Source organism: Doryrhamphus excisus, chromosome 13 (assembly GCF_030265055.1).
Source record: "Doryrhamphus excisus isolate RoL2022-K1 chromosome 13, RoL_Dexc_1.0, whole genome shotgun sequence".
Taxonomy (NCBI): Eukaryota; Metazoa; Chordata; class Actinopteri; order Syngnathiformes; family Syngnathidae; genus Doryrhamphus; species Doryrhamphus excisus.
In genome coordinates, this window is record NC_080478.1 from 14,185,344 (window position 1) to 14,199,589 (window position 14,246).

At 37.9% G+C, this 14,246-nt stretch overlaps 1 protein-coding gene across 7 annotated transcripts in view; it reads right to left on the bottom strand.

The window, feature by feature from the left end:
• Positions 1–12,826, bottom strand: part of ralgapa2 (Ral GTPase activating protein catalytic subunit alpha 2) — an 87,848-nt gene extending 75,022 nt beyond the window's left edge. For 4 of the 7 annotated variants that reach the window (XM_058089886.1, XM_058089891.1, XM_058089889.1 and 1 more), the window contains exons 1-3: positions 12,291–12,826; positions 1,071–1,181; positions 861–910 (exon numbers count right to left, since the gene is read on the bottom strand). In XM_058089886.1, coding sequence (XP_057945869.1) covers positions 861–910; positions 1,071–1,181; positions 12,291–12,396 — 267 coding nt within the window. In that variant the 5' untranslated portion in view covers positions 12,397–12,826. The remainder of the gene's footprint in view (positions 1–860; positions 911–1,070; positions 1,182–12,290) is intronic. The other 3 variants (XM_058089887.1, XM_058089888.1, XM_058089892.1) reach the window with 1 other exon arrangement.
• Positions 12,827–14,246: the final 1,420 nt, after the last annotated feature.

Sequence of the window (14,246 nt, forward strand, 5' to 3'; positions counted from 1 at the left end):
ATATTAGTTCTTTTTGAAAAGATGACGGCATACATATGCAGGAGGCGAGAATCCAGGCTTTAGTTAGAGGGTCAGTTCGTGTACGAGCACGGAGCGTCAGCAATATTATCTTGTTGCGGTGGCAGGAACAGTGAAGGACAATATGGAAAGTTTGGTTTCTGGACAAGTCATAGCAATATAGTTACACAATGCATATGATGTTGGTTCCTCCGAAGGTGTACTACTAAAATAAACTCTGATAGCACAAACCCTGGTGTGCACCAAACGTATCCCTTGAAGAAGTGGGTCTCACTATTGATGAAACCTGCTCGGATGACAGACGAAAACATCCTCTAAAACAACCTATACAAGTCCAGCTGCGATTCAATGCCCTGAAAATATAATGACCTGGATGAATGACAATGTTTAAAGGCAACCTAGCAGGCAGCTTTTTTGTTTGGAAATGTGAGTTTCATCACACAATGCGTCACAAACACGGTGAAGCATACGTCTCACAGGAGTGAAGACACAAGGCGATGCATATTGTATAACAATAACAATTGAATTGTATCCGATTTATGCGCTGCCACCCTTATGGCTGTGCCCTAAGCTAATGTAACTGGAGAGTTGAGTGTTTGTGTTGGAAACTGGAGCTGTCGTTGCAATCAGACGGAAAAAAACAAGGTGGAGGACTTTAAACTGCATGTGCAACATTAGACTGCTCAGGAAAATAGGGGGAGGGGCCATCACTTCATCTAGAGAATGATTGAGCTGAGGCCCCCTCCCCCATAACGCCGTCAGGTGATATCTTGACTGTTTCAGGTAAATTGAGGATCAGAGAGGAAGAAGTATCTTTAGAAAATAAAAAGAAGGCAACTTACTTCAAAAATAAAGAGGACGGAGTCCAGCTCCTCCCGTTGAGATTTGATCCCTGTGAAAAAACAAGGAAGATAATTCAGTCGTTCAACGCGTCATAGAGTGATCAGTTTTATGGACATTTCTGATAGCTGTGAAAAATTGTAACAGTAAGCATTTGTGATTTATAGTGAACTTTTGTCCAATGTGGAGGTGAGTACAAATGTTGAACTTACCTTTTTGTTTTAAGTTGCTTTCCAGTGTAGTGAAATTTTCATACAGGATAAAATAAATCTGTGAACAGTTGCTCTCGAAGAAGGGCTTCAGCTCACTCTTGTCAATGATATCTGGAAAACACAGGCGAGAATCTTAAATGCTGGTGATGCTGAACTGCTGATGTAAAATACTGTAGTTAAGTATTGTTGTTATTTTATGAGCATGTTTATAAGCACAGTATTTCTTGTTTTTTGACACTGGCAGGCTGTAGGCCACTGTTGTTGTTTGAATGTATAGTTATATATTTAGTATAGTATAGTTCTGTATATTTTGTGAACAACAGTATGATGTTGGTTATGTGACATTGAGCTGCATTTACCCAGACCCCCACTATGCATGAATACACTTATATTCCGCTAATGGGTTTTTTGATTCCGGTTTTCTTAGGTTGTCATTATTGCATCAATGCTTGAACTTAAGGCTACCTCATAAAGAGGAATCCTCTGCCAGGCTAAGATCAATAGTAGGTTACAAAGCAAAACCTTATCATTTCCATGTACAGTAATCCCTTGTTTATCGCAGTTAACTGGTTCCAGACCGGCCCTGATAAGTGAATTTCCATGAAGTAGGATGCTTAATTTAGAATAAAATAAGAAAAAATACTAATAGTAACTATGTCCTGAATACATGTGATTTGAGACTGTATTTGAAAAGAGGGAAAAAATGAAATTAAGTCGATGTGATGATGCGGGCGGCTGAACCGTGGACCATTTGAAGCTTATGGAGGGATTTATGAGGTAGGCTGACAAGGAGAGAGTTGCAATAATCAATACTGGAGGTAAACAGACTGTGGACAAGAATAGAGGTAATATGGGGGTTGAGGGAAGGGCGGAGGTGATTGATGTTGCAGAGATGGAAATATGCAGACCGGTAACATTATTGATTGATTGGCATGATAACAAGCCATCGAGGATGACACCCAGACTCTTAACGTGAGGGGAGGGGGATGACACCTAACCTACAGTGTTAGATAAGACACCAGTTTCCTTCAGTGCTTTGTCAAACACAAGAGAGCACTGCAGATATTGTGCAGGAAAATAAACCTAGCAAAATATAGGATAATGAGCAAAGCTATCATTAGTCTTTACTTCAATAGTTAAAGGACTGTTATGTATCTGACAAACCTTTAAGCTTAACTGACTAAACAATGTACTGTAATCACTAATGTGCTGATGATAGTGACAACTTAATGAAGCAGAGGCCTGGCATCTAAAACGTCAAAAGACACCAGCCATGGTAAGTATGCCTTGGATGACTACAGTACTCTTGATTGTGATGCATTTCCTCTTAATTGTCAAGGAAACAAAGTAGCCCCACCCCTTTTTCCCACCCCTGTGTGAAAAGACCAGCTGGAAAATGATAACATTGGGCCAAGAGTGTATTTATTTCAGCTATTCAATGGTTAAACTAAGTATAATACAATTCAGTCTGTCGTTTACACCGTTCTGTACCAATGTCACAAAAATACGGCAAGATTAATTCATGATTAATTGTGTCGTGAAGCAAATGAGGAGAAAGAGTGTACAGTATGTGCAGAAAAATATAACAATTAATCAGCCAGTAAAAACAATGATTTAGCTCACAGAAACCACAGCTTTTACTTAAGTTGTTGAGAAAAAAGAAACAAAACTAGACGTATTCTCACAAAATTAACACATTTTAAAAACAAGTAGTCCATTTTGTGTACAAAGAGGTATTATCTTAAATTTCTGATTAATAATTAGTAGCTTTCTGTTGCTTGCCCATCTAATAAACTGCTTTTAAACCTGATTTGCCAGGTAAGCACAAGCAGAATGCACACTGGGTGTTCACACTGAGCTTGTTTGCAAAGTGGGTGAAGGTCATCTAACGAGCTGAAACAGCCAACGATATATTTACACAATGAAAACCAGGCTACCATGTCTAAATAAGCACATTTCATGTCCAAACCATATTAAACTAGAGTATATGGGATGCACACAATGCGTGACCTTTACAACACCTGCATTATTAATATGCCATGTCATGCTCAGTCTTAAGAGCCGCAGAGAATACCCTCATTAGCATTAGCCCTGAGCTAGCTGAGTTTGCAGGTGCTCTATACTGGTGCCAAAATGGAGATGAGGAGAAAGCAGAGGAATTCTTCCAGGCCAATATATGCTTAAATCTAGACACAGAAGAGTCTTTTTAGACTCCGGTCAGAGAAGTGCATTGAGCTTGGAAATAAAAAAAGCCTACTACACCACTGATGGGAGAGATTGCTTCAGAGTGCTTCTGCAATTACATTTTTGTCATGCACACACATGGCTCATCTTCATCGGTCATTATTGAAGTTATGTAACATGTCATATACCTTTGAATAACGCTTACAATCCTGTCTGAACAACATCTGCAGAAGTGCATTCCCAATAAACAAACATAAATCTTAAATTGACATGGCAGCAGTCTTGTGATGCACAGAACACGCAACAGTGTGTTGTCCTCACATTCATCACAAATCTCTTGGCACGAATTTGCATCAAAACAAATCAGAGAGATGAAATCATTAGGAAAATGAGTTTGCGGAATACCATTTCATTCCAAAGCTAGTGTGCCAAAGACTAGTTTCCCACAGGGCTGTAATCTATCAGTGGCATTGGTTCCAGGGGGGAAGTTCTATATATGGGCAATCTATTTGGTGGTCCAAACACATTATATACTTTATAAACACTATAACAACACACACAAAGAAGAAAATTTCATTTTGTGGAAAAGTAGAAAAATGATGCATCAAGTATATAGTTTTATGGACAATAGAATTTAAGTGGCAAGGCCACACATACTCAATAAACATTTAAACCAGACACTCACCACCAACAGGCTGTTGGCTATTGCAGCCAATGACTTTTTGCATTCCTGTGGGAGTGTGAAAATGTGTTAAATAGTGGTGGACGGTTCAGCAAGCTGTAGCTTTGCAAAAATCCTTCTTTAAATGCACAGTGAGGTTGGTCATATTAAACTTCCTTGGTTCTGTGCCCCCACGGGAAACCTGTGCATGACAACTGTTGATTCTTTACATCCCATGTGTCAAACTCGTGCCATAAAGGGCAGAGACACTGCAGGTTTTCTTTCAAGCCCATCACTAAAGCAGGTGATTTTAACGATTAACACCATTTCAATTTGAGGGAAGGAGCTTATCAATTAAATCACCTGCAGGAAATAATAGTATAGTTGGAGAGAAAACTTGCTGTGTCTTGGCTCTCTGTGGCATCAGTTTGAAACACCTGCATATGATCAAATATCATAACTTAGTATTATACCAGATTTTTATTTGGCTTCTATTCGACCACTAAAAGTATCATACAAAGTAAATCCACTACAACAAAGCCAGGTTGTGCGCTCACACTGTAAAAAGCCTGACAGGTAAACACAGTGGAACCAGATAAACTGGTTTTGTTGTGGTGCATTAATTGAGCAGCTCTATTCCACCAAAGGGAATTCATCTATTTATGCTCTTCAGAACATTCATTGTTCAAAACAGCATTTTTTTTTAACACCATGTGATTTTGCTCAAATTCAAAATGTGGCTTTTGCACAACACATGACAGTAGAACACCTAAGGCTGCATTCTACAATGTAGTTTTCAAGAAAATGCACAATATGCTGTTGTTTTATAGAGACACCTCAAAAGCGTGTGTCACTAAATCAGCTAGATTTGGTATTGATCTAATACCAAGTCAATATAGGGCCAGTATTGCAGGTACGAATATTTAAAAATGAAGGTGGATAAATCATCATGTCGGGGCAGGGGCAGTAACTGGGACTTGATGATTGTACAACACATATTGCCTAGCACAAATGGAACTGGGCGGAAATTGAATCTATAAATATATACAGCATTATATTAATATATCAAAATAACACTCTCCATTTGTGGAACATTGAACACCAAACAATTTTTCTGAATTTGTCTAATCTAACTATCTAACTAGAAAAATATAAAAATAGAAAACAATAGTGTACCAGTCTTGACTCCTCACCCCTCTGAGGTTTGAGTGAGTCTATTATTATGCAAATGAGCTGATGCTGTCATCTGGCAACATTGGTGGCCAGTGAGTGTTGGCAATGCATTTAGTTTCTGAACATAATACATATATATGAATACATATTACAAATTAAGAGGTTAGCTTTCAAGTTTTAAAATAACATTTTCTGTCTGTGTATTATTTAATATGTGGGACAACATACAAAAAAAATAATTATAACTGGGACAGTTATAATATTTATTTAGTGTTCCTCTATGCAACAATGTGCACCAAAGGTGAGGCCTTGATCAATTTTAACAGATTTGTCAGTATTTAAAGATTCAGCTTTAGAAACTCATATTTTATGCATATTGGTAATATCATGCAAATATCAGCAAAAACACTGCTCCAGCACTTTAATTTCATAGCATGGATACCCCATGTGACCACAATAACAGTGCTAACAAAGTAGGAAGGAGTAGGGCCGACATCCGTAACAATACCCCTCTGCAAAGTCCAAAAAATACATTGCAGCCCAGTGCAAAATCTATGATGCACTTTTGACACTCCAAAACAAGTAACATGTATGATTCATGCGGTCATCGAATCGGATTGATATCAGTATGGCTGCGATATCGGTATTGTATCGTAAGTGGAAACAGTTCCACTGAGACACCCTAACTTCACTATGATTAGTCATCCAATGCTTTTTCTATACATTATCTTTTTAATGTTATTTTTATTACATTAACTACACTATAACTTTACCGCCTCTATTCTGCTGAGCAACAAAAAATCCTTAAGAGATGATATTATGCCGGCATTGTTGGCCTAAAAGATAATAAGAGGTGGAAGTTATTCTCAAGTCTATATTGAGAGTTTCACAAAAGGGCAGAATGAGAAGTCGAGTGATCTCAGCCTTCACTTGAGCCACACAGAGGACCACCTTGAGAGCCCCTCCACCGCTGTGCTCATCGATTCACCTTCTTGTGATTTCCTCTCATAAAAGAACGCATGCTCAGTTGACCCTGGCTCCTAACAACCCTCACACATTTCAAGTAACACTATAATGGCACTATTAAACTTTAGATGATTGAAGAGCAACCTTGGAAAACATTACCTTGAGCGACAGACTCTCATTTTCAGAAAAACACATTCACGGCGTTACCCACAATGTGTACTCATTCCATGTTCCTCCTGTTTCTGTCTAGAATTGAATAACCTTGCAGACAAAAAGAAATTACTGGAAATTATTCCAAAACGTGCATATTTTGACAGCGACTTTTAAAAGCAGTGTGAATTTACAGTACTGACAAATCATAATACAGTCGTCCCTCACTATATTGCAGTTAGAATATCACTCCTCCTTATCACTCAAACGTAATTACAAAATGATTGCTGTTTTGTGGTTTACTATGGCACTTAATGATTCATCTTGCTAGAGCCTCCATGCCACATGCTACCAATTCTCCATATTTACCTGCTGTTGGTCATTCCCTGTGCCATGCAGTCCGACCTATTTTGTGCAGTTTGTGTTTATTATTATTTTCCCATCATTTTCAAGCCTGTTTGCTTGCCTGGCACAGTTGTTTTTTGCTCTTGTGCATTTATGGACCTCTATTAAAGACAGTTTGCAATCATCTCTTTCGCCTCGGCATCCTGATGATTTCCAGTTCCATTATTTCCTGTCTTCTTCCAATGTGTCAATCACTATAAACTTGCTGTGTATTCGCACTATGATAATTATTGGGAAAGTGACTCAATAATATCCGATTGTTGAATTACTCTGATTCCATGACTTAGTTGGCTTTTATCTGTCACTCACTTGTAGCTCGGACCGAGTGATCTCCCAGTGGTGAGAACCAGTTGCAGAATGGATATTCGAATACCATGATTAAACTTAGATAAACACTTCTCTTCTGCACACTCAACATGCTGATGAGACTAGGTAGGACTAGTGTGCCACATGAAGCAACAAAAAAACTTGAGAAATATCCATGATCCCAATCCCTCTGACTCTTTGTTGCTTGCACTGAGACAAGCAGTGAGTTTTTTTTTTTTTTTTTTGCTGGCCTGCTGTAATTAACAACCTCAGCCAAATCCAGCCAGGCATGACCAACAAATTAACATGCAGCCGCTTTCACACTGTCCCACAGATCTGCTCAGTGAGCAGAAAACCAATATGGGGCCACTCCACTCTGAAAATAGGCAAAATCTAGGCCTGCTTTTTAAAATACTTTAACAATAAAACTATGCCTTTAACAAACAATTTCATAAAAAGTACCTGAAAAAATGATGTCCAGCTTACTATGTTGAATGTTATTGACATATTGACACATTATTCAACACATTGAATTGAGAAAACTGAAACCGATGGAGACTCCGAATTCAGAAATTGACTAACATCTCAGGAAGAATATGCTTCAAAAGACCTTTTAAATATGCTTAGTATTATTAGAGCCCTCAAAACATGAAATAACACTCAAATAGTCATCCTATTATCTAATATAGTAGACATAATACTATAGAAAATATGACACCGTAGACCGTATTTCTAACATACATCTTGTGGTACAACCGTTACTGACACCTAGTCACTAGTTTAGTATGCTGTTTGCAACTCACGATGCGCTTCAATGGCTTTATGAATGAGCAGAGAACACATATGCAGTGAACATTCACACGGGAGCTGCTGTCAGCCACAACTCACGGCTGTATCTGCTCTCTCCACACTGCTAACCAAAGACGTTGGTGCTAAGAATCTGCTAACACAGCTGTCAACTCTAGCTAGCTGACGTATTGACTGTAATATATAACAACATTATTGACATGTTCCATGTATTTTTCATGTAAAGAGAATAATCTGGAGGGGTGTTAGTAGGGCTGGGCGAAATATCAATGAGTATAAAAATAAAATATCAATATTTCTTTTAAGCACGTTATCAAAAACAAGCATACCGTTATAAATATAGACTGGATTTAATGTGGGGGTTTCATGTTGCAAGACGATGCTACCTGAATGGAAGCTAGTTACAGCAACTCTATTTTCCACTGCGTTTTTGGTGTATTCTTACTTTCTTATTGCAATAAAGAGAGCAAGTGTGCAGCTCTTGTTACGATTGTAGCAGGTGGAAAAAAATATCGGGATATACCGTATTTTCTGGACTATAAGTCGCTCTGGAGTATAAGTCACACAATGCCAAAAATGCATACTTAAGTAGAAAAAAAACATACATAAGTCGCAATGGGGTATAAGTCACCTTTTTTTGCAGATAATTTATTTTACAAACTACTTGACCAAAACAGACATTACCTCCTCATGGAAGGCAAGTTCTAACAATAAAAGAATAGAGAACAAGCTAAATAGGTGTAAGATATGCTAACACAATTATTATTATTCAGCTACACAAAAAATAAACATAAACAGAAAAGGTGTCCAGTGATGATGTAACAAACAGTTTTTTCATTTATAAGTCGCTCTGGAGTATAAGTCACAGGAACAGCCAACTTATGAAAAAAGTGCTACTTATAATCTGGAAAATACAGTATTGTAAATCATATATTGATTTTCAACCAAAATATATTGGAATATGAGTTTTTGTCCAAATTAGCTGTTTTCCTCTTAGTCCGTGTTCGTCAGCATCCCTCATCAATGCTTCCTGCCCACACAGGAACCAGCAGTACCAGGAGGAAATCCTTCCTTTGCTGAAAGCACGGTGGAATCAGGGAAGGTTGGCCGGGGAGTGGCGGGACAACAACATATAAATTCAACTGCTGGATAAACAAACTGTATTTATCTTTAACTGCACATGTAGGAAAGAAAAACTCAGAGGACACTCTGTGTCTGTCTTTGGCTTTGACCTCCAGTTCTACCTCTTTGGGTTTCAACTCCACTTGACATTGAACTGGTGTATCATGGCACAGGAAACTCAACTCTGCTCCAGTATTTCAGCACAAAAATGTAGGCCAACATTAAACGGCATTGACTGCCACAGTGGTGCAATGGTGCATTTGTACAAAAAATCAATGTTAAACCTACTTGCAAATAGGTCAAAGTCAGGACATGTCTAATTATAGATGCCTACTAGCAAAAAATGTGAATTGTGACTTTCTTTCTTAAAATTGAGATGTGATTATCTGGGATTACTTTTTACCACACACACACACACAATGTTAAGGGCCATGAGCTTCAGTTTTAAAGGGGACTTATTATGCTTTTTCCACTTTTCTGACCTATAAATGTTGTTGCAATGTTGTATTCTCGTGTTAAATGATGCCAAAGCATCAGATAATGAGGTGTACACATTTGGAAGTGAATCCTGACTGATCCTAGTTTTCGATCGGTTTTATAGAATTTTAGTTCTACTGTTCTACTGATGCCAATGTGATCCAGACTTCCTTAAATGGGCTGCAGATCGCCTGCACTCAGTAAACGTGGACCTTGAACGTGTGACCAATTAAACAGACCCTTTGGGTCGGAAGCAGGAAGTCCATTGAAACACCGCAGGAAGAGGTGCAGAGTTGGGAAGATCTAGAAAGTTTTCTGTGTGAGATATCATGTGTAGCTGCTCTATGGGAGTCCACAACTCAATACAAAGCACTGAAAATGAGCTCAATACAAACAGTCCCCTTGAAAGAAATTAAGGAAATTTAGAAATTAGATCCCATGTTAGTTTGAATCGTGTTCACAATTTATTTTTCATTTTTTGTGCAGGCCTAATGCGTACTTATACATGTGGTCACTGTTGAACTTACCAAGAAACCAAGCATAAGTGCATAGATTGTATACAACAAATAAAATCAGATATACAGTATTTCCAGAAAACCTAAAAATAGAAGGTGCAGTACTTGTGCATCGGGGGTCATGGGAGGACAGAGCATCAAACTAGCAACCTTCAGAGACATCCACTCTATCACCTATCACCCATCGAAACGCATTCACATACATAAAACATAAAAACAAGTTCATATGTATTTCTATACATATTTGTCTTTTTGTTTTCTTTTTTTTTTTTTTGCTCACTTGTCTCTCCCACAGCGCCCAAAAAAATTACATGCCCATGCTTCATGGCCAATTATGCAAATTAGACAATGTGGCAAACACTGCACACTGTCATTGAGAGGGAATTGAAACCCACTCAGTGAGAATCAACCAAAAGACCAGGGTTGTCCAAACTTTTTCCACAGATGACAGCAACTGAAGAATCAAAAGGTGCTTGAGGCCACTTATATATTAGATATTTTTATAGTTTGTTTCGTAAAAAGGCTAAAATATATGCAGCTATTTTAAGACAAATGTTATTAGTTATCGGTTAAAAACATTTCAGGTTTTTCTCTTCACATTCTGCCTTTTTACTCAGTATTTTCCAATTTTTTATGGAGTTGAACACCCCTTGCATTAGACTAGACAATGCTGCACATTGCAAAGTGTTTTGATTACTTAACATGTCAACATTTATATCGCTGGATATAGTTTATAATCCTGTTTTTGCACTTTATCTGCTCCTGTGTGCTATGGACTAGTCTTGTGTGCTCTCCTACTTTTCCTGCACTAAACCTGAAATTTCCGCTTGCATATCTTATCTTATTGAGCTACATGCATACAGACAAAACATTAAACATTGCTCTTAGCATAATGCAGTAGTTATAAAAAAACTACAGCCACAATAAACGCTTCACTTAAATCCCTGAAAGTGTCAATCAAAAATTACCGTAATTATGAAAAGGGAAGCAGAAATTATGATTGTATTGGATCTTTTTGGATCGTGTGGTTGGACCTGACGTTGTGGCTATTGAGTGTATAGCTCCTGAGCTCCTTCAGCGATAGACTGAGCGATAGACCCCAAGTGTGTGAAGGAGCGATATCGCAAGTCCTTTCTTCCAGTAGCTGTCAGACTGTACAACCAGCACTGCTCCCAATAGACTTCCACACCACTATGTACATCTGTGCAATACTTGTTTTTATATTCACTATAGTTACTCCAGACTCCATTCACTGTGCAATATCTGATCAAGCTCCACGTGCAATATATTGAGTTCTAAGTGAAGTATTTCTATCATGCCTAATATTAACTCACTAGCAAGATCTCATAGTGTATAGACTGGTCATATATTTCATCTCATTTCATATTATCTGCAAACTGTATTTGTACATAACGGTGGGTAAAATTGTTGATTTGGTAATACTTGGGTTGTTTATTTTTTTATATTGTGTATTTTGTACTGCTTAGCTTGATGTACTTGATTCTGTACTCTTGCTGCTGTGCAATGCAAATTTCCCCACTGAGGGACAAATAAAGGCATATCTTATCTTATATGTCACTTCCCGGTCAGATGACGTATACAGTATTTAACAAAATCAAAAAAAAATATATCCACAGGGTAGCAATTTGATGTCAGCCGCTCCAGGTGATGAAAGTGATGTATAATTATTGGTCATGTAATATAAGTTTTGAGTGAATACCTCCATTTGCTTGTGCAATTAGTGGGAAATTGGTATATTTGGTTTGGAATATAACATAAGACAAAAAAAAAGAATGGGAAATGGTTGTGAAATAAAATATATTTGTTTTAATTGTGTAAAGTATAGCTCGTGCAGTGATAAGGTTTTTAAAAAAATATATATATATAATATATATAATCAAAAAGGTTTGGATTTATAATCGATAGGAAATGAAATCAGCCTAAGTAAAATACTAAAGCTGCATTAATAAATAGGTAAACAGGTAGTGGTGTGAAAATCTGACATAAATGTGTCAATCATAAATTAATGCAGAATGCAAATTAACAATAAAAATGTTAATAAGGAATTGAGCTGTATTGATGCTTGAGTAAAGACAAAGGACTGGATGAAAACAATGCTTTGGTAGGCAGCTGATGCACTAAAGAGGCAGTTAGCATTACCAGGCTAGTTAGCAAACACAAGAGCTAGCTTAAGGTAGCGAGCCTCCACGTTGTCACAATGCCTAGTTGTTACGTCAAGCAATATGCAAAGAAACGCATGCGGTGCGGCGAACACGCCGAAGTCCGAGTTGAGCCGTTTTGCCAATGAACGGAACCTGTCTGCAGGCTTAGTCAAGCCCGTACAGTGACATCCAGCCGACCTGTGTGACGATAGTCGGCTGGGTGCCCGCTAGCTAGCTTGTCTAGCTTAGCTTCAGTGATGCAGCATCAACAGCACAGTGTCATTTCACTCACCTAACAGCGAGCGCAGGTGCTTCAGCCGAGTCACAACATCCTTCTTTGGGTCCAAAACTTTCTGTGTAGATTTCTTGACGTCTCCATGACCCCTTCGTGTGAACATTACGCTGTATAATGTAACCGTGGACGCCGATCACCTGTGTTTTTTACCATACGCCAAGGCTCCAGTGTGACTGTCACTTCCCTCACCACCACCACTCGATGCTTGCTCGGTAAACATTCGCCCCACCGCCGCCAGTGTTTTTTTTTCTTTTTTTGAGCGAGTGTAAACACGGAAGCGCGTCTTGACAGCAAGGAGTGGTCTGGCTGTATGGGGTCTGCCTCCGGATCAAACCTCACATTTCAACTTGCTCTGTGCTGTGGGGACTTTTTCATTTCACCCTTTGTTTACACCTGATACAATAGGAGTCTACTTTCCAGCGAGCGTTTACATTGTCAAAAATGTATTAATTATGCCTGGCGTCTTCTTAATCTCGATACGATGCCGTACACTAACATGCTTTAAACCGCTTAAAGTAACATTTAAATTAGTTTGAAGTGATAGGTATGTTCATGTATATTTCTGATAGAACAAACAAAAGATATTTCATTGTTAGAAATTAACGACATGTGGCTGTCATAACTCCAAAGCGCCCTCTGGTGTCTCGGAATAAAAAGTCACTGAAGCCTGAAGCATTTTTTTGTCCCGGAAGTGACGCACTTTCGACGTTCCCGACTGTGTTGACGTATATAAAACGTGTTAATATCATAATAATAATGTATTTATTGTAATGCCTGATTTAAAAATATTTCTGTCATGGGAGTATATATCCCAATATAATATTTATAATAAAAAAGCTAATGGTTGAATTTATTTGAACATGCATACACGTTACATTGGAATACATTGCATAATACATCACTAAAGAAGCAGACGTATAAAAACAAGTGAACAATGTGTCAATATATATATGTGTTATGTAAATGCATTTTTTCAAAAAGTACATCTTTTAGGAAGTGAAACCGTCATTGTAGACTAATGTATGCAAATACAAAGCACACCCTGAATACAAATTATGTCTCTCTTCACCTCCAGTTCTTCATTAATATAAAGTATTAAATCATGCATGATGGTTGACTTGGTTTCTTTCCCCCGTTCACCTCTGTTCAATGTTAAATGAGTTCCAAAGTTAAAAATCCCAAAGCATCAAACATCAACACTGAGCATCATGTACATGTTTTATGAGAGGCTATAACAATTCAAGGGACCTCTCCAGCAGTAATAAGGCTGATTTAAGGCTGTATTAAATTAAATGTTATTTAACTTAAGTCAAATAATTACTATAATAATGAACAATATGCAATTGTGACACATATACATGACTGAAACCCTTTGCAATCTCATTTCTATCCAATTTATTTGCCTTGTTTTTGCATTAATTGTGTTATGGCGGACAAATGCACTCAGTAACAGATAATATGGAATTATTCAAAATGTCAGAATTCTGAGATTCTGTGTCATCTGTTATCTGCAAAAATGTAATTTTGACAGATAACTGAATAGCAGAAGAAATATTGAAATACTATTACAATCAATGCACCATGCTCTTCCATCATTTGCCAGGAGAGGGCGCCGGAATCATTTTGAATGCCAATATTAAAACCAAACTACACGCTGAGTTACTGTATATTCCAATGAAATATTTCATATTATTCTACTCAATGCGGTACTCGTAAGGAACTTGATCTTATCCCTGCACACTTTGGGTCCCAGTCAATAACGGGATTCGAACCCAAGTCTGTTCCCACGCAGGCGCAGTGATTATAGCATGTTGGGATCAACCAGTGACTGCAATAATAACCTTTCGTGGAAACAAATCAAAACACCGAGTTGTTCAGCAGACCACTGCTAAATATTTCACCCTAACAATATCGCTGAAGTGATTGTGTCTGGTTTTTCAAGGTTCTTCAACA